This window comes from Nuphar pumila, chromosome 3, assembly GCF_984573655.1.
Source record: "Nuphar pumila chromosome 3, dmNupPumi1.hap1.1, whole genome shotgun sequence".
NCBI lineage: Eukaryota > Viridiplantae > Streptophyta > Magnoliopsida > Nymphaeales > Nymphaeaceae > Nuphar > Nuphar pumila.
Window position 1 is genome coordinate 111,366,866 of NC_143251.1, and position 22,239 is coordinate 111,389,104.

General features: G+C 37.9%; 1 protein-coding gene across 1 annotated transcript; it reads right to left on the reverse strand.

Moving 5' to 3' along the window:
• Positions 1–1,581: 1,581 nt before the first annotated feature.
• On the reverse strand, positions 1,582–17,443 carry LOC149843302 (ranBP2-type zinc finger protein At1g67325-like). The gene is made up of 10 exons (XM_089999714.1): positions 17,312–17,443; positions 15,795–15,840; positions 14,852–14,967; positions 4,896–5,154; positions 4,667–4,737; positions 4,283–4,331; positions 4,084–4,199; positions 2,691–2,721; positions 2,234–2,382; positions 1,582–2,002 (listed from the first exon to the last, which is right to left on the reverse strand). Exons 1-10 carry the CDS (start codon positions 17,318–17,320, stop codon positions 2,000–2,002), a joined length of 849 nt encoding a protein of 282 aa, XP_089855840.1. The 5' UTR covers positions 17,321–17,443; the 3' UTR covers positions 1,582–1,999.
• Positions 17,444–22,239: the final 4,796 nt, after the last annotated feature.

Genomic DNA, 22,239 nt, shown 5'->3' on the forward strand with positions numbered 1-22,239 from the left:
TCAGATTCAGACTATTCAAGGAACGAAGATATGGACTTGGATGTGCTTAGATCCAGACCAAATCCAACCCGTTGGGACCCCTATTCACAGGTTCTCCTATCATGTCTAGTAGATCTTAAACCTTTTGTAGACAATGGTCAAGCTTATTCAATTAATCTAGATGAAATCATCAAATGAAACTCCATAATTTTCTTGGCCGCTTCAATAGAAGTTGGTGCATCATTTGGACATTTACAAAATTCCTTGTAAACGAGTTCAAGTCTGTTTCAAATCTGAACTTGCACCAAGTTGAATACCACCTTATTATGTCAAATATTTCCTCAACTCAAGCTCATTTAAAAGATAGCATCCAGTCATAAAGTTCCTACCTAAAAACCAAATGAATAGAATTATCATATTAAGTATCGTTGCATGTACCAGATTAAGTCATGATTACGGTACTCCTAACATGTCACCAATATTTCCCCTTCATTACGAGAACTACCATTAACCATCACCCACAGAAGCACCGCCCCATCCCCAAAATAAAAAGGAAAAAATCCTAGGCGAAAAAGTCATGATCAGGGTGTTCTAACATGTCACCGATGTTTTACTGAGTCCACCTTTAAAAGTTAAAACACTTCCTATCACTCAGTCACTCAACAGACGAGTCGGGTTTACCTAGACCAAACCCTGTAGGATCCAGGTATGGTGACAAATAAGAAGACCCTGGTCTGGACCCAAAGGTCCAACTAATACATGGACCCAGGTATACTTTGTAAAATTTTATACCAGACTGGGACCCGACCCGAGTTCCGATTAAGACACAATTTATAAATGTAAAAATGCTAAAAAAATATATGATTTTACCGGTTATGGTCTGGGTCTGGTTCATGTAGTTCTTATCAGATCCAGGTATGGTTTATCTTGTAGTAGACCCGATTAGAGCTGGGTCCAGACCGATACCCTAAAATCAGGTCAAATTGTGATCCACCTGGGTCTGAAACAAACACAGCCCCCTCCCCCCCTCCCTCCTCAAAACCCTAGGGTACTTCCCAGCCAACCACAGCCTAAAATAATAAATAAATAAATAAAATTAATATCCTGATCATGTTTTTTTTTTCTAACCGTTCATGCACTGCATCTGTTTCAACAGATTCACATTACCATGAAACTTCAAATTTGCTCCAGCCTCCAAGCAATGCCAAGCTATTTCCGATGACACATGGTAACCAAGTTTTAGTACAAAGATGTGTAAATAGGTAAGCTGTAGACTTTCAAAAATATCATACAAACCAAACCAGAGCCCACAGAATCCAGCATCAAATTTAGATGCTATCCAATATAGAAAGCAGAAAGATGCCATGACAAGACCTGGAGAACTTTGGCATAGCCAAGGAAAACATGACTCAAAACACAATGAACAACACAAGACAGCGGCAACACTTTCTAACATATCCTTATACAAATTCAAGATCAGAATCTACCCTTTTCTTCCAACAGATCAGCCAACACGAAACAAAACCTTGCTGAAAACAAAACCTTATGGATCTGATGATAGGAAAACAGCCTTATGGAGACCCATCAAAAAGAAAGAACTGAATGCATGAACGCTAAAAAAACATAATACTTCTGAAAGCAGTTTACAGGCTCCCAATAACCCTCACGTTCTATCTATAAGACTAGGTGGCTCATATCAAAGGGGCTAAGAGGAGTACCACCAGAACAGACAAGAATTTAATCCACAACAAAAACTAACTACTAACAACCGACAATAACCAACATGTAATTGTAGCCAATGCATATGTTTTCAAGAATATGATCCACAATGACAAGAAAATTCATTTCCAAGTTGAGACCAGGTTGCTGCTAATACAAGTTAAACATGGATCATGAGAAGGCGAAGTAACTTGACAACCCGCTGCAACAGGATGACACATGACTGACTTTCAGAGACCCATATGTGAGCGACGCCAACGACGACTCTGGACCTTCTCAACCCTCAAAGGGATTCTAGTACTCACTGGAACATTAGCATAATGAAAGATCAACGGGTGCAGTAAAAATTCATACCATATAAAAAGAATTCAAAAAAAAAAACATACCATATAAAAAGAATTGAAAAACAAAGTTTCCAAAAGAACTTATTCTCACGAAGGAACCAATAAGATACTTTAATAATTTTCGGTTCATGTACAAGTAACAATAGGAGGTAGTGGCATGGGGACAAAAACAAAAACATTTGAATACAAACCTGTTCCTCCTCAGTCGCTGACCTAGGAGAATTCTTTGACTCTGATGGCTTCTCCGCACCACAGTTTGCTCTATTGCACTTGGTTCTAAATGGGTAATTAATGTTATTACACTTTTCACATTTCCAACTACCTTCAGGCATACTTGATTCTGCAGTTCCAGCACGGGAGCGGAATAAAAAACTGAAATCAGCATCCATGGACATTCACGGATATAAAACTGTACCACAGATACCAAAACATGACCTATACTAAATGATAATGGCAATCCCCATCAAGGCATTCTCATTGATGGGGTCAAGCAGATCACACCTCATTAAGTGATTAATATCAACCACCTATTACCAAACATGTCTTGGATCAAGTTAAGGAAATCATTCTATTTCTACTGCCAAGGCATTTTACTGGTATGAATGTGTGTGTGTGTGTGTGTGTGTGTAGAGAGACAAAAAGACTTACTGGAGCCTTTGGCATTGTCACCCTTTCCACCCTGAAATCAGTAAACAGTGACTCCATCAGGGAACCAAAACCATAAATCAAATAGAAAACAACAAAGGCACGAACCCTAGGTATATTATGCTTCTATCACAAGACCAAAGGGTGTGTTTGATCGACGCATGGGACACTGCGGGTGCACGGACCACGCGTCTGCAGAACGTTGAAACTCTCTCTCTCTCTCTCTCTCTCTCTCTCTCTCTCTCTCTCTCTCTCTCTCTCTCTCTCTCTCTCTTCTTCTTTGGTTAAGGCTTTTTTTTATTTTCTTTGCTTAGGTTCTTTTTTCATTGATTATCGTTGATTAGATTTTTTTTTCCTTTGATTTTTATTGATTAGGTTTTTCCTTTAATTTTCATTGATTAGGGTTTTTTCTTTGATTTTCATTGACTAAGGCTTTGAATCAAATATCTTTAATTAGGGATTTTGTTATTTATTTTATTAGGGCTTTCCTTTGATTTGATTAGGACTTTGAATCAAATATCTTTAATTAGGGTTTTAGAGATTCAATTTGATTAGGGTTCTCTGATTTTCTTGGATTAGGGTTTTGAATCAAATTTCTTTAATTAGAGCTCCTTATACTCAATTTGATTAGTGTTTTTATTGTATTTGATTATGGTCGTTTTTCTTTGATCTTCTTTCATTAGGTTTGAATTAGGGATTTTTATAATTAATTTTACAGTTTATTTATGGTTTCTTTGATTTTATGGTTTATTTTTCTTGTAGTTTAGGGTATTTTAGTTTATTTATGGTTTGTTTTCTTCCATTTTAGGGTTTTATGATTTATTTATGGTTTTTGCATTTGTATATTAAAAAATATGAACTTTTATTTTTTTCTCAAATTACCCAAAATTTAGACTTTTTCCGTACTTGGATCCAGTTTGAGATCCATATTTGGGGCTAAAATCCATAAATTTGTTATAAACTTTCAGAATTAGATCCAATATAACACCGATTAAAGCATTTATATATCAAAAAAATATCAATTCGACTGTTTTCAAATTACCCAAATTTTAAACATATTATAGTTTTTAGATCCATATCCGAAGCTAAAATCCATAATAAACATGTTAAAACACACGTATGGTTGAGCGGATCGAGTTGTACAAATCTTACCCATTATCTATGTCCAAGCTGACCGCACAGCATAAAAATCAAACACTGGACACAAGGAACACAACTTCTTATCTAGTCAAAACAAACGCTGAACATGGTACAGTTGTTATAGAACATGTGTTCTATCTGTTATGTTCTGTTGTTTCGTCCAATCTTGGATGAACCATCAAAAACCCAAAAGGAACCAAATGAACAAAGAGGACACAACAAATCACCCTATGGAATGGGACAACTGAAAACTAACCTTTGACTGAGTACCAGGCTTTGGAGTACCACACTTCCTCATGTTACAAACAGATCGGAAGGCGAAATTAACATTTCCACACTTAGGGCAGGTCCAGTCACTATCTCGCATACCATCTGCATGATGTGCATACTTTAATCGAGTAAAATCATTGGAAAAAATGCATCAATGAAGGTCACGGTGAACAATCCAGGCTTACCTCCACCACGTTTTTGATAATTATCTGCAAATGGGCCAGGCCGAGCACCCTGAAACAGAGTTCAATTCATATTTCAAAGTGAAGTGGGGCCTCTGTGATCTTTGAAGTGTGAACACAAACAGTTTAATGTTTATTCTTGCAAACAGAGTGATTATAAAATGAAAATTGACAAAAGAAAACAAATTTATGGTTCACATGCATGGGCCAGGAGAGAGAGAGAGAGAGAGAGAGAGAGAGAGAGAGAGAGACTCAGTAAGTTCTGTGGATGGATTAACAAGAATCAGCAATTAAATTCGAAACTCGATGGAAGTTTGACTAGAAAAGAACAAACAAGAAAAGAAAATGATGATACGAATACTCCAAATTACACATTTGATAAGTTACCATGACACCAGGAGCCACAGGCAGTCCCATTCCATATCGGTCCATAAGAGAAGGCATACCATATACTCCACCTGTGTCACAAAGAAAAAAAGAAAGAAAATCAACAGACACAGGATATGAACAACATTAATGGAGATCTAGATGGTTCCTTCTGAAAACAAAGTTTGGCTTTCAGAAAATAAAATTCCCTCTAAAACCATCTGAAATCAAACAATGTTTGCCTCATTACCAGTTCCCATTACAGATCCACCAGAATAAGGATTCGGTCCAGACATCAGAGGCCCATAAGGACTTCCACCAGGAAGGCGGTTAGCATAGTCGTAAGGATAGCCCGATCCTCCAGAGAAAGGGACATTGTAAGGAGGCATTGAAGTTCCACCAAAGATAGATGACCCATATGGTGGCATACCAAGGTACATTGATGAAGCACCACCATGACCCATGTAAGGAGCCGATGAGTTGAAACCTTGAGGAGGTTTCGCAGTTTTCTGGAGAAAAGTAGCCCGAGTTATAAATATATCAAAAGAGAACAGCATTAATTTAAAAAGAGATCTTTCAAAGACCTTGCTAGTAAAAAGAGAAGCATAATGACCAATACACTGAAATACAAAACCACTAGTGACTGATCATTTTGTAGTATTGCAATTTAGACTATGATTAATAATTTGATATAGAATAATGCATGCAGAGAAGTCCCATTTCAAACAGCTGTCCAGTGAAAAAACCACTAGTGACTGATCATTTTGTAGTATTGCAATTTAGACTATGATTAATAATTTGATATAGAAAAATGCATGCAGAGAAGTCCCATTTCAAACAGCTGTCCAGTGAAATAATCAACCATCTTTCAAGTTTCATCCCATGACTCAAATTTAACAAAGCCAGGTGCATTGGGAGTTGTTTCACAATTACAAAACCTTAAGCACAGCATACTACTAAGTTTCACAACTGCATAAATGAAAAGTACGAAATTATGATTCTAATGTTAGAGAATAGAAAATCAAAGTTGCTGTCCAACTATGCATATTAATGCATGTCAATCACCAGAACAAATAAAAGGAAGAAGGAACATCACGGCATGGCAACCAACTTTTTTGTTGAGAAGAATGAAAAAGATTTATTAAAATAAGAAAGGTGACGAGCAGTCACCGATATACAAACATAAAGAGAAAGGAATGGGAACAAATAGATGCTAAATGATCCCAACTCTAGCTCTGCCTATCTGAGATAGATCCTTTCAAGCCCAACTAGCTTTGGCACAGTAAAGAATGTCTACCTAGATATGCTGGTGAATGGCAGTTAGGCAAGAGAAATTTTCTTAAAGATTCTATCATTCCATTTTAACCATAGACCCCACTAAGCAGTGAACAGTCACCACTTCCAAACACACCACCATTTGCATGACCTACTAAGAGACTCTGGGACAAAGAGAAGTTCCCTAAACCATGTTTCTGGCCTGACTCAGACCCGACCAAGAAAGGTTAAACAACTTCTGAAAGGATGAGCATAACCAAAAAATGTGTCAGCTAGATTCCTCTTCACAGCCACATATCAGACAATTGCTGGCAAGACGCAACACTGTCTTTTAAAGGTTATCAATGGTGTCTACCTTTTCCATTAGGACAAACAAAGCAAACACTATTGCATGCAGAGATAATTCCTGCTCTAGAGCACATCTCTAGGGCATAGATCCATACCTAGGTCCGGCATTGCCAAAAAGGATGAGAAAACTGTTAATACGTTCTTAGAAGTCTCCATTGAAGGCTGTCTTGCTAGTTGAATAACACAAAAAAAGTTCCCAGGGATAAGTAACCAGTCAACTGGTTCTTTATGTTTGGCAGCTAAAGAATCATAACAATGATTCTGACCGAGCCTTTAAATCTCATTAGGTAGCACTCTATGTTTAAGATCATTGGTCTCAATAGCAGTAAAATTCATATGAGTGTTCAAAATGAAACCACCTCAAGGACTTAATTCTCAAAGGTACATTAAATACAAAATAGACAGACATGTTCTATCAATAGTTGTCAGAAAAAGGAAAATCGAGGACATTAAGGTGGAGTTTGACTCTTCCAGTAGCTAAGCACTGAATACAAAGAAGAGGCCCAAGATACCTGGGAGGTATCAGTCAAAGGACTGACCGACTGCTTCCCTTGTGACTCATGAGTGAGGCACCAGCCACTATACTCAAGAGAGCCTCATTTATCACTTTGAAGGCTCATAAACTAGTGTTTCTTCATCTAATAGATATAAATATGAACACTGGATGGTTGATTGTGGCTAACAAGAAAATTAAATTTAGATGAAATTACCTTTTTTGATGGTTCGAGCCCTGAAAGTAATGTTCAGAAGTGATCCAGACATTCAGAATTTATACAGAATTTGGCTAGGCACAAGCAAAAAAAAAAATCCAACATGCTTATCTGGCATTGCAAATGGATTTACTAGCCATTTAAAATTGTATATATATAATATAATATATGTAGGAATATATATGTGTACATACCCCTCACCTTGTAATATGCTTCTTACATTATTGTTGAATGAATAAAATATTATTTTAGATGAGTGCCCTTAGGGCATGTTTGATGGCTCATCCTGTGCGTCGCACGGGACAAAACAGACGTTTAGAACATCTTTTTTAACTAACATTGGACGCGGCGGACGGCGTTCTGCGCGTCCACCGCGTCCAATATACAGTGTAGGTTTGCTCTTTTTTCGCTTCCCACTCGCTTCGTAGGTTGCTTTTGAGACGATTCTTTGTTCGCTTCTAAGTTGTCTCACACTTTCTGCTTCCTAAAATTTTGAAAGTGCTTCAGTTCCCGCTCCCACTTCCTCGACTGGCAACTTTGGTTTTCATATTTTTTAGGTGAATCTTTGATTTCGTGGCGATGCAAGAAGCAACAGAAGGTCTCACTTTTTTTACACAAAATTCTTATTACAAGACTCACTACAAAAAAAAATTTACAAGACTCTTATTACAAATTTTTTTTTTAAGTCTAAACTCATATGCACAAGAACATGCATTTCAAAAAAAAAAACTTTCATCTACAACTAACCACATAGGCATTCAAAAGACTCTTATTACAAAAAAAAATTTCAAGTGTAAACTCATATGCAGAATAACATGCATTTCAGAAAAAAAAAATCTTTCATCTATAACTAACCACATAGGCATTCACAACTCTTATTACAGATTTTTTTTGTCTGCAAGTCTAAACTCATGCACAAGAACATGCATTTTCGAATTTTTTTTTTTCTTTCATCTATAACTAACCACATAGGCATTCACGAGACTCTTATTACAGAATTTTTTGCAAGTCTAAACTTATATACACAAGAACATGCATTTCAAAAATGTTTTTTCTTTCATCTAAAACTAGCCACATAGGCATTCAGAAGACTCTTATTACAGATTTTTTTTTGCCAGTCTAAACTCATATGCACAAGAACATGCATTTCAAAAAAAAATTATCTCAAATACAAGTGGGCAGACTGTTCATATATGGCAGCCATTCGTATCTAAAGGCATATGAACAGGGCTGTCCATATTCGACAGCACTCATCCAAATCAAATTTAGAATCCCTAACAAGAAAAGATTGTTGACCGATATAAGAGTTCAAGTGACCTAAGCATCACGCATGTGTTGTAATAACAAGACTACAATCTATATTGCCAGCAACGGTACATTTCATGAACTTACTAAACATATACAAATGGATTGTCACTACATATGAGAGGAGTATCTACATGGGACTATTGATATGCCTTGTGTTACATCAAAATATCAGTTAGCAGACTTCTTCAACAAACCTCTCAGTGCTCCCAGATTTCACTTCCTTTTAGGCAGACTTTCGATCATAGTACCGCAAGTTTGAGGGGGAGTGTTAAAATTGTATATATATTTATACATATGGTGTATACATATAATATATATAGGTATAGATATGTGTACATATCAATGTATGTACATGTATTATATACATATATACACACATATTATACATGTATTTATATATTTTTCTTTCTTTCTTTTTATTTTCTTTTTGTATAGTTCTATTTGAACTAGATTCAAACTAGTCAACACATTGTTGACTAGTTTGATAGCCGTTGGAGCTTGGAGCTAGTCCAACGTAGAGTTACTGGAAGCGCCCTTGCTACGCGCTTCGGAAGCGTGAAACGCGGTGCTTCCGAAACGCGCGGGAAAGCGCACGCTTATGACAAGAAGCGTGTCCCCCTTTAATGGGGTACGCATACCCCATTGCATTTTACCATTTTACCCTTTTTTTAAAGAAAGAATTTTTTCATTAAGGGCAAAATGGGAAATTTTAAAAAGTCATGAAATAAAAACTCAAAAGAGAGGCTTAGGGTTTTTTTTCACGCCTCTTTTGAGCCTCTCCTCCTCCCTCTCGCTCAGCCGATTTAGCAACCTTCTCCGGCGACCTCCGACGTCCGACAATCAGTTGAGTGGTTGATTTTCTATCGATTTTCTGGTGATTTTTGGATATTGAGGTATCTTATGTCCAGATTTGGTTTTTTGTTTGATGTAATCCAATCGGTGAGTGTTTGGGTCTCGGATGGATTGAATTTTGGTTGTTTTGATGTATACCATCAATCAGACAGACGTGATTTGGGTTGATATTATTCATGTTTGGCTGAGTTCTCGCGATGCTTATGAAGTGGTACTAGAGGCGGTAACCTGGATTTGGCTTGATGCTCTTATCAGCATTGTGAGATAAGTGCATCTAATTGTATTAATGGATTGGATATCATCATGTATGATATTTGTGGTAGTATGAATGTGATATACTCAGTTTGGATGTGAACTTATTGTTAGTTCTCGCTTACTTTTGGTGCCTATAGTTGAGTATTCATATTCATATGAAGCTAGTTGTGTGATATTTTATTGGTTATCGTGTCGAGCTTTAGATATATTCTGCATATTTTTTCTTGGTGTTCTATTTGTGTGCAGGGACATTAACAGCAAATACAATATCTGGAATCTCCAATGCTCAGCCAATTTTACAATGATGAACACTAAATTCATGTATACGATCTGTCAATCAACATAAAATAAATAAAAAAACAATAAAAATTGGAAATCATATCCCAAAATCGCTTCCCTTTCACTTCTCATTTGAATCCTATGTCGCTTCCTTCTTCGCTTCTTAGGTCGCTTCCGGTTCGCTTCTTAGGTCGCTTATGAGACGCTTCCCGGTTCGCTCCTAAGTTGTCACGCGCTTCCCACTTCCTAAAATTTTAGAAGTGCCTCGCTACCCGCTTCCTCGACTGGCAACTCTGGTAACGACTAAAAATAGAGTTGTTGGACTAGCTCCAACAACTCTATTTGAGTCTCCTTTTTTAGTTCCCATTTGTATATAAATAGGGGTGATCCCCTTCACTTTGTAATATGTTTTTTGCATTATTGTCGAATGAATAAAATATTTATTTTATATTTGAGCCTTCTTGTGTATGTTTTTTTGTGAGCTTTGTTAGTGTGACCTTAGGGTATGTTTGATGGCTTGTCATGTGCATCGCACGGGACGAAAAAGACGTTGAGAACACAAAGTTTAACAAACATTGGATGCGGCGGACGACATTCCGTGCATCTGGCGTCCATTATAGTGTGTAATTTTCAATCCACCCCCCCCGTTACAAAATGAACAGGAACGGAGGGGACAAAAAAAAAGAAAAAGCATCGACGGACGAGTCTCTCTCTCTCAAGCATCGGTCGGTCTGCTTCCCCAATATCTCTTCAGTGAGTAGACCCATTGGTGCCACTGTCCCTGTTCCTCTCTGAGCAGCTAGCGACCCTGTCGAACCCTCCATTGCCTAGCTTCACGGGAGGCCGGCGTTCGCCCGTGCCTTCCTCCTCTCGTCCATGTGCTTGCTTTCGCAGAGGCACCCCATCGAGCTTCATCGGGCCTTTGACCACCGGTCGACCATCGCCGATCCGCCCCTTCTCTCAAATCACAACCCACCACCACTGTCAGCCCCTTTTTTTGCATGCTTCTCTCTCTCTCTCTCTCTCTCTCTCTCTCTCTCTCTCTCTCTCTCTCTCTCTGGAAGGTAAACGCACAAACCTCCCATCTCCCCTCCACGCAAGTCCAGTGGCGGACCCAGAAGTTTTTCGTTGGGTGGGCAGACTTCGGGTCTCTGAGACAATGCTATGGTCTTGAAGAACGATCCATTTATTCAGACCAGTGGCGGAGCCAAAAAATTCTGGTTGGAGGCACAGTCTTTGGTGCAGAGATAAAACTTAAATAAGCATTTTGATGTTGTTGGTTGTCGTTTGACAGTGTTTTGTTTGTTGATTTCACTAATCTCAGACTGGGCCTGGACCGAAATTTGTAGTGTTTTTTGTGGATTTAATTAGGCTCTGTTTCAGAGCCTTGCACTGAGATGGAAACACCATGTCCATGTGCTGCCAAAATGTGGCGTCTGAGGATGGAGTTGCCAAAAGCATCCTTTGATGAATGTCTGCAGCTCCCAAACAGCAGAGAGCATGAGAACACGAGGGAAGCCACAATATAGCCCTTATTGACTGTCACACGACTGTTGTTGTTTCTTTAACACAGCTGGGGCACGTAAGGCTCTCAATCTGGAGCTTTACATCGCAGGGAGGTGGCCTCATTAAGTGACCTGATTCTTGGTGAGGGTTCCTTTGTCATAAAAAAATGCTCTTAAATAGAGCCTTAATGTGTGAAATGGCCGAGTCTAGTTGCCATGATGTCCAGACAAGAGAGCTGACATTCACGTTAATAGAAAGTTCAGAGACAAACCACAAGTAGAGCTTGGCTTGTTTTATGGACAAATATAGTTTGGATTGGGCATGGTTTCTTCTGTATTTGGGAGGTAGGCGTCGGAGGCAGTTGAAGAATTGTAAAAGTGAAAGGTCTTCCCCTATTTTCATGTTTTATTTTCCTTTTTTTCAAGATTTCTGGATGAAGCAAATCTTTAATTTATTTCAGGATGTTCCCTTGCCGAGAAAATCATGATACTGAGATTTGTGATATTGGTTGTGCTTCACATTTTAGGTCTTGATGCACGTCTTTTTCGAAGTTGCACGAATCTCCTGCATTGGACTGCTTGACAAACCCAGACAACATCAAGTTGGGATGGAGCAATCCATTTTTTTTTTGTTTCTAATTCTGGGGTGGGCGACCGCCCACCCCTGGCTTTGCCACTGCACAAGTCTCGTACCTTCTTGCTCTGCAAAATCTTGGGGGGTTTGCATCGTTGTACAAACGAAACCTTCTTCGTTTTCCTTTATCCTTTTCAATCAAAACTCTAACCGCAGAAACCTGCATTGTTTTCTATCCTAAAACCCGCTCCCTTGTCTTAATCCTATCTTTTTTATTCTCTTGGGTTTGGATTTCCCCAAATTCATTTCGACCACTGCCATCTTCTCCATCTCTCTCAAGGTTGGATCCTTTATCATCTTCGCAAAGCAATATCTCAGCCTTTCTTGGGAGTGTATCTACCGACAACGATGTCCTTGAAAGCGATAAAGATTTGTCAAGAACTATGAGTGTTCCTGCTAGTGTTGAGGCGTCAAGCTTTCTAAATGCTATGATGGATGTACAAGTGGCTGGTGGAGCTGCAGGTGAAGACAGAATCCTAGCTGTTTGCTCTGAAGATAATGGATGGATATTCTGTGGAGTCTATGATGGTTTTAATGGACGTGTTGCAGCTGACTTTTTGGCTATAACCCTCAATGAAAACATTGGGTTTTACCTGCATTTGTTGCAGAATCAGCATCAAGGGGATATGACTTTAACCCTGTAAAGCTCTCTTGAAAATTTAGAAAATAGAAACATGAAAATCAATTCTGCTCTTAAGATCCACAAACTTGAGACTTCTAATAATGTTGTAGAGGGGAAAACGTTTCCACAATCTTCTGAAGAACCATCATCAGAGCCATTTCGTCAAGGTGTCAAGGATTGCTTGAGGAGTGCAGTTGCTCAAGCAGAGAATGATTTTATGCAAATGGTTGAACAGGAAAGGGAGGAGCGTCCTAATTTAGTATCTGTTGGATCGGGTGTGCTCATTGTAGTTCTTCATGGCAAGGACCTATACACACTGACTCTTGGTGACAACAGACCTATGCTGGCAACCATCGATGCATCTGAAGATAGTCTATTGACAGCTGTGCAATTGACTGAAACACATACAGTTGATAATGTAACAGAGCGTGATCAGCTCTTGGCTGACCATCCCGATGTTCCATCAGCAATAGTTGGGGGATGAGTGAAAGGCAAACTAAAACTAACCCGTGCTTTTCGTGTTGGTTACTTGAAAAAAAAATATTGAATGATGCACTGATGGGTATTCTTCAAGTTTGCAATTTGCGGGGTCTTGCTCGGATCCGTGTCGTTTTCTCTCGGATCATGACCCAAAAGAGGAAGAAGGCAGAAACCCCAAGTTTTCAAGGCAAAAATCCATATTCGAGGCAAAAAATCTAATTTGAGATCCATATTCGGGGCAAATATTCATATTCGGGGCAAAAATCCAATTTGAGATCCATATTCGGAGAAAAAATCCATATTCGGGGAAAAAATCCAAATCGAGATCTATATTCGTGGCAAAAGTTCATATTTTGGGCAAAAATCCAATTCCAAATCCATATTGAGGGCAAAAATTCATGATTGTAGACATAATTTCGTACTTGGATCCATATTCGGGCAAAAAACCATAATAAACTTGTTAAAACATGTAAAATGGTGGACGGATTGGGTCATACGATCCAAAACAAAGTAATTTGACCCATTATCCATGACTGTCCAAGTTGTTCTCACATCGTCATCAAACAACGGACATTTGGAACATAGCATCTGAGTACGGTCCAAACAAACGTTGGACTTGGAACAGTTGTTACAGAACGAATAGAACCAATGTTTCGTTCCGTCTTTTTTGTTCATTTCGTCCAATCCTGGACAAGCCATCAAACATACCCTTAGTGGACACTTGTACTTGTCCACTTGGATCTTTGATGGGCACTTTTGTTCTTGATTGAAGGCTCTTGTTTCATTACATTGATGACACGTCTAACATCTTACTTAATTTGGCTGCTCTCACAAGAGGCATGCAGAATGATCACAAAATTTACATTGTATATGCAGCAAGGCTGAGAGTTTTGAGGGGACTGTGAAAAGGAGTGGGTGATTCTTCACTGCCAGATTTTGACCTTTGAAGCTGAAGGCATGTAAAACCTAGTAGAAGTTTCTTATTTTCGTATTCAATTAAAAATTATTTGAATAAGCAACTATTCTTATGTGTAACAATCAGAAGTCAGTAAATCTCTACAATTTTAAATTTCTAACCTACATGAGTTAGATTGCTTGTGACATGGAAGAATCATTTCAGCAAAAAAATAGCTCATGAATATAAGCAACAAATGCCAAAAATGGCTTACTTTTGGCACAAAATATGAATCATATGACAAATAGAAATGTCTCAACACTAAAAATTGGATATGGAGGTAACATTTCACATGTACAAAAGGGCAAATAAAGGCTTTAGTGAACCTTCACATGATATCGTGCAAAGATATATAATTTCCCAACAACTAATAGAACTGGAAGACAGAATATCTTGATATACAAATGTTTCATAGGTCTTAGTAACAGCCCCAGCAGCAAAATATAACTGACGCCTTGCAAGGAAATGAAATAAAATCACAACAGAAACAAATAATTTTCATAAATCTTCAACAACTCCCAACAAATCAGCAACACACCCAGTATTTACAAGTTGAAATGTAAATAGAAGATAAATACAGAGCAGCATGTAAATTTGCTTTTATTTTATCATATTTTGTATCATGTGCAAACTCAGCGTGTCAAGCATAACCAACACAAACTACCAAATTATGTTTAAAACCTCTGATTAAATCATTCCTATGTAAATAAAGAGGCTGATGCTGCACCCACAATTGGTATAATGAATGTAGATTAATTGAGCAAACACTGCATTGCTATATTATCCATGTAACACCAAAACTAGAAGGTGGACTGTAGTACTAGGTCAAACAGGTGAAGCATACTGGTACCTCCAAAATAACTTGGACTTTGTAATCTTAAAATTTTATATCTTACAGGAATCTAATCAAAGAATAGCATGCACATATAATAAAGTTGCTTGTCTAAATTTCAGATAAATGTCAAGGATTTTAAAATATGTACCAAGTTATGATCTGTGGGCCTTGATTGGGTACAATTTCTCATGTTGCAAGTGGTCCTAAAAGAAAAGTTGACATTTCCACAGCTAGGGCATGTCCAATCATCTTCTCTACGGCTACCTGTATTGACCACAAATAATAACACAGAAAAATAAAAACTCGAGACCAAACTCCATTTGAGGGAAGAAAAGCTACAAAGGAAGAACTGAAAAAGTTTGTGGAGAATAGAATTATAGAACATGCATTTTCTCATCTTGTATTGCCCACTTTAATAGAAATTGAAACAACATCAAGCACATCTGTATCAAAAACGAGCAATAGCAGCTTAAACAATTTCAAACTAGGTTGCAGCAAAGAATATCTGAGATATAGATTGCCTACATGAAATGGAAACAGCATACAGATTTTTGTCTTTACTATATGAAGTAAAAAAAGAAGGTACCAGAGATGCAAAAGGTTAAGATTCTATGTGGATGCACATACTACAAAACCTGATTTATCCAATAATTTATTTGGATTTAGACTTGAATAGGGAAAACGCTTTCCAATTCAGATACAGTTAACTTGCCCTTAATAGATACAATTTGACAATTTGTGTCAATGATTTCATTCATAATCTTGTCAGATTCAGATTTTGAAAACCCCAAGCCAACTCCATCAGGTCTAGTCAAATATTGGAAAGCACATCTGGAACACCAATGGCTATTGACATCTGATCTCATAAACCCACATTCAGTAAATGGTTATAAAATGAGTATGTTGGGAAAAAATAGAAAGAGAGAGAAAATGACTCAATAACGGCAGGTTAGAACCGCTCACTTGCACGTATCTATGCATGTGCAATTGTGTACATACAAATGGCACAGAAAACCATGTTTACATGGTTGATAGGTTGCTCAAACTGCAAAATACAAATATAAAAAGAGTATAAGCAAATATATACATACCATCAGTTCGAGCACGTTTGGTTGCAGAAGAATTGCGATTATCCACCTATGAAAGGAATCACGCACGTAAAAGAAAATTAGCACAAGAAAGAGAAATTCGCTAGAGCACAAAATTCAGCTTGTGCATTCTTCACCAGAAATTAACAATCTCAATAATGAATAAATACTTTAGCATGCAAAACAATATCAACATTATGAATTATGTGAAATAATGTAAAGAGGTCAATAATCATCAAAACTGGATGACAATAATGAAATATATGAGAACATTGAGAAGTAAACATGGATGAGATTTTTTCAAGCAAAAAGGAAAAATGAGAAAATGTTCATCATGAATGGTTCAAAGGAAAACAGGCCAGAAACGTAATGCATTGGAAATGAACAAAAAAGGTGCTAGAACACATTTTGCCACAAGGCAATGGCCGTCATGAACAGATGATATGTGTTTGAACATGAAGCAGCTGTAGAAGTACAGTTCACTTTACATATGAAATACATGTAAGTGCACTATGTAACACCTTTTACAGCTTGTAGAATTCAACAATTAATACATATATGCAAAAACTAATAGAAAACTAGTGGAAAACATTGTGCAGCCAGGACAGTGGCAGAGACAATGTTTAAATCAATCACAATTGGGATCCTAAGCAGTACCCAGAGTCTGTAAAAGCCCATGAACTTCGACAACCCAAATTCCCTCTATCCCTAAATGCCAGTGAAAACAGAAAACGTTACCATACTGCCATCTACACCAAATGATGTCAAGTTATCTATTTCCGAACCTCATAATCTGGAAAACAAGAAACAGTGCCCACAGTAGATATCAAGATCAAGAAGCATACTTGTTGTTCCCCACTACATGCCCCTCGGCTCAATCTCGTGAGTTTGATTTCTATGTTTCCATTGATCTCCCGTTAAAACCCATAAAACCCATGCATTCAAACTCTATTCTTGCCTTTAATATTTTTCTAAAACCTACAGCAACCAGCCCATCGACGCCCAAATATTGCACCTATGCCAATTCTTCACGATGTAAAAGATCACAGCCTTAAAACGCCCAAAACTTATCAACATAGAACCCAAAACAACTACGATATGCAAGATGATACGAATGTTTCAAAGGTCCCAAAGGCAAAAAGCCTAGAAGCACCAAAACTAAACAAAAATAAGTAAATAAAACCCTAGAATCGCCAATATTCTAGATATCTGAAGGGAGAACTCCAGAGCTCGAAACGTCTCGTGCAATACAACTTATGAATCACTAGAATGACAAAAACTAACGCCAAACACAAAATAAAGAGGGGAAAACCGCAATACGGCTAAAACCCATTATCGACGACATCGTAAACCAAAAAACTTGATGAGAATCGAAGCCCATCAACCAGCGCATGAAAAGAAAACGGTATTTGACACGAATTACGCCAATTTACGAAATTATGCACCAAATTTCTCAATGAGAAAAACCAAAAAACCGAAGTAATGGAAAATGACGCGGCTCGGATGGGGAGAAGGGTCACCTGAGACATTGTTCCGTGAAGAACAGCAAGACTTTTGGGCGAAGATAGACCGGAAATCAAGCGTCTCGCTTCCTCCCTCTCTGTCTAAAGGGGGAGTCGGAGAGACGCTAGGGTTGTTTATCTAAGGGCGTAATGTCGGAAAAGCCAATCAGTTTTTTGCAATATTTACTAAAACGTTGAGCGCAAGAAGCGAGCGAGCCTATGCTAGGGTGCAACTGGGTCTTGGGCCTGGGATCAATTTCGTGAGTCGGTTTGGTTGGAGCTGTGGAATTTGACTCTAGTACGTGGACCTTGACCGGAGTCAATTAGGATGAGCCTGATCGGGTTTGGTTTGGATATCCAACTGACTGATTGCCTATGTCACAACAAATACTCGAGGATACGCAGGACATGCAACGCAGGTTTGACTCGCGAGTTTGAAAACTCTTCCAAAAAATAGAACATGACATGCATTTCTTAAATATTTTAACGATAATAATTTGTTTTTATATTTTAATAATTCTTTTATTGCAATGCACGCCTTGCGCCACCTGAAGCCCCCTCTCCTCCTTTGTTCACCACCATTACGGATCACCTCTCTCTTGTTTTCGCAGCAGCCACCCGACCTCAACTCCCTCGAGTAGTGGTTTGTGTGAACACCCCAAATTTTTCAAAGTTTTGTAAAAAATACCCTTTTGCCCCTAATCCCGTTTTCTGAGAAAATCAAGTCATTTCTTCAGATTCTCTGAATTAAATTCCATAAAGCTATATTCAAAATTAATTCTGGATCCGAATCCAGCACTTTAAATCCATATTTCCTCCAAAAATTCGGATCAAAACCCATTTCTAAAGAAATTTCCTCAAAATAGCTTTTAAATTCTCAGAAAAACTCCCCTTTTGTAAATATTTTTGCAAAAACATAAAAAAATTAGTTTTAATCTCTGTTTTCTCGCAAACTTTAGAATTTTATCCTAAAAATACAAAAAAAAAATTGCAAAATTATGAGAAAAATAAATGAGTTTAAGCTTTTTAAAAATCAATTTTGCTAAAAAAAATCATTTTTAACCATTTTTATGAAAAATGTTGTTGAAAGAGCCTTCTTTTGGAAAATCCAGAATTTTTTTTTTTTTACAAATAAACCCTTCTTAGGGTTTTTCTTTGAGAGACCTCGGAGAGGAGTGGCGGCGGAAACTCTTCATCTCCCCCCTCTCTTTCTCTCTCCTCCATTGCCCATCGCACCTCCTTCATCCTTCCATCGCCCGGCCACCCATAGAAGCCGCTCATCTCCAACCGAAATCCTCCTCTTCTCGAACCTTCTCTTCCTTCTTAAAAGGGGATGCACGAAGCCCCATTGGGGGGATCCGTTTTCCACCTCCGCATATTCCCTTCTTCAGCCTCTGTCCACTGTGTTTCACCCCTCCACCTTCGATCAAAAATTTCTTCATCTGATCCCCTTTTCCCCCCGACTTCTTCTTCTCCTTCACCATCGCTCTCTTCTTCCTTCAACGTTTCCCTTCATTCTCCATCGCCTTCACCCCACCATCTTCTTCTTCATACTTTCTTCCTTTTCTCCTCCGCACCTCCCATTTCTTCATCCTTCCCCTATATGTTCTTTTCATATTCTCTTCTGGCAAGGCCCCAGTGACCGAAAGGGAATCAATACCGTAACAACAGAAGGTAAGTGTCTTATCTTCTTCCGTTTTTTTTTTTGCTCGCCCCCTTTCTACTGTTTTATCGTATCCTTTGTATAAGCCCCTTTTCTCCTCTTATTTTGATTTTCTGAAGAAACTTTTTTGTGATTTTATTTCTCTGTGGTCATGAGGCATTAGAGGCACGATCGACCTGCATATAGTAGGATCGATCTACCTCCTGCTATGATCTTGGGTTTATGGCATATTTTCCCCCTTTTGATTCCTTTGATTTCCCTTTTATCTTATCTCCCATTGACGCACATCCCAAAGAAACTCGATTCGCATATAGCAAATCGGATTATACAGTGCAACAACAAGGGAACAAATGGTTCTAACAATTTTTTTTTCTTTCATATTTCGTCACTTTGTTTGAATTTGCATTTTAGGCCATGGTTTATTTGGTTTCGATTTCTTTCACTAATTTTAATTTCTGATTTATGATCATTTCACGTTCTCACTTTTACGATCGGATTATATTTCCCTTCCATGTTAATAGCAAGCTCATTCCCCTCTGTCACGGGTAAGCATTTGTTTCATTAATATATTCGATGCATTTCGGTGCGCCTCCTACATAACGCTACTCTGTTTGGGTAGTCTTACATTTGTGCTTTCGGTTTTGGGTGTGACCAATGGCTATTGCAATGTTGTTAATCTCTCTGCATCAGACTTACTGTTGCTCTGGTCTCCTCTGGAGCTCATAGCTCAAACCAACACCCTCGATTTAACTGTACCCCCGAGGAAATCATTTATTCATCAGTCCAGAAACTTCTGCTAATTTATCATATTGACATATGGTCTGGAATCGACAGATTCAAGCCATGTGTGGCTGGAATCTAAGTTTCTAATCAGCAGACGTTGATCCCAACCTCTGTCCTATTTGGATTTCAAAAGATAACTGACTAACTCAGCTATACCTTAAGGTTGTCTGTAACAACTCAGTCAGATGGCTCATTTGGATTCTATATTTGCCATTATATTAGTCTCCAGGATCTCTGGGCTCCATTTTCAAGTGGTCTGCAAATAAGGTAATGTATTCATTTATATTGTACCAGAAATGCCTTAAGCATATCTCCTCTCTTTAAATATTTTAACAATAGAATTTCCTGCTAAAATAAGATTCCAGGTAAGATGTATCATCATTTCTCAAAGCATTAGAAAGTCTGGACAAATTTTCCTCTATGCATTTACATCATTCCCCTGCATATCAAATCCAGCCTCTGCATGCATTTTCTCTCTATTACAAGTTTTAGGTTTTACATAGTCTGAGTGACATGATCATCTCTACCTTACTTGATTTTAATCTCATCGGATGTTAGAGTTTTCTGGTTCAGCATCGTTGTTCATGTCAATCACTCCACATTAGTGTCAATAAATGTTCTGCATCATATGTTGGTTAAATCCTTGGAGTCCATGAGCATTAACATGTCATCTCGTCTCTCCCCTTTATTTACCTTGTATCGGTACATTAGCATATGTCACGTCACAACATTCATTCATCCCTGCACCCATCGCTTGCACTGTAAAATATCATTCTAATATATATATCTCATGTTTTGGTTAACTTTCTATGTTTTTTCAGTGTCAAAAGGGAGGCTCGAGAGCATGCCTTCCTTTTTCTTGTCTATTACTTGATCCAGGTAGCCTAGTAGCCTGCAGCTGATAAAAGGCCCCGAATCAGAGAATACGATGGGCTATCTTGGGCTTGGAATAACACTGTGATTCATAGGGCAGAACTGGCATTAGTAGGTATGCCTGTAAAACTCAAATTACTTTCCTTCTTGAATTAGAATTTTTTGGGCTCTGTAGAATTGCTTATTCACGTGCATGCTATTGGAAACAATTTATTCTATCTATGTTTATCATGATTCATTGGGAAAAACAATTTATTTATCATGACTTATTGAGTTGCTTATAGCTTACCCTTGCCTTGTAATCGTAACCTTGATGTTCTTAAGAAGGAAAGCTTATCAGTTTCATTTTCTGCAAAAATTTTGGACATTGGTAATCATATGCTCTACCTAGGGTTTGGGGCATCATTGTTTAACTTCATTTTATTTTGGTATATTTTCTGGAAATTCGAGATTGGTATGGCCACTCAGAGGGTGTTAAGACAAGGAAATATGGTCAATAGATAGGGTTTAGACCTGTTTAGCCCATCCAAGTTGTTCCCACCAAATAGTGGGCCCATATTTGGCGTGAATGAAGAGTTTTCAAATAATGTGGGGCTGGCGGCATACCTGTATAAGGCCCAACTCGTGAGTAGAGGTTGGGTTGCTAGGTTTGATCCTTTCACTGTGGGTTGGTGTGCACAGGAAGGTAATATAGGTGATTTAAGTGGTATGTCAAGAGAAAATGAGAGAAAAGATGAGTAAAATATATATATATATATATATATATATATATATATATATATATATATATATGATGAGTTGAATATCAAGTATTGGAGGGAGTATATTTGCAGGTTGATTGCTATTAGCAATCTTGGGGTCTTGGGGTGGATGTTATTGGGGTTGTAGGGGTAAAAGACTAAACTAGTTCAAATGTGTCAGCAATTCAGTTTTACTATTTGTATAACGAATTCAGATTTGAGTATGTTTTGGTTTTGTGTGTACTGATCTCTTTGCATCCTAAGAAAGCATTTACTGAAAATTGGATGGTAAAATTCATCTGGTCTGATTTTAATTTCATTAATTCATATAATTTAAAGTTGATCAATTCAATGTCTGTCTGACTTAGATGGTCATGAAAATCTGTTTTACAGTGAGAAATGGCCTTGTCTCAAATTGCCCAGCTGAGAAAATTGTAAATAGTATCTCCATTATGACATGTGTGGCTATCCAGCTGCTTATGCCCTTAAGACTTTACATGAAATAGTTTATGAGCTTCCAAGGGGATTACGTTTGTGCCTGCTTCAACAGATAGTGACTCCACTAAAGTGGTAGATCGCTTGGCTTATATTGACTCACTTGCTGCGAAAATTGTGGCAATACATACTATAGCCCCTACACTTCTCCAGTCCATCTGCCAAATTTCACCACCTTCAGCATGCTGTCACCACAGCACCACCATACCAGCCATCAATCATATACCTATACATACCCACCTCAATCACTCCCTACAGCCCCTTAGCTCATCTCCTTCCTCATGTCATATATATCTGTATATATATATATATATATATATATATATATATATATATATATATATATATATATATATATATATATATGTAAGCATATATATCATTCCCTCTAT

Excerpts from the sequence above, each read along its gene's own strand:
- LOC149843302 (XM_089999714.1), bottom strand. Across the intron at positions 14,968-15,794 it reads CAAACGTGCTCGAACTGATG|GTAGCCGTAGAGAAGATGAT; the intron begins GTATGTATATAT and ends TGGTCAATACAG. Across the intron at positions 2,722-4,083 it reads AGCCTGGTACTCAGTCAAAG|GGTGGAAAGGGTGACAATGC; the intron begins GTTAGTTTTCAG and ends TACTGATTTCAG.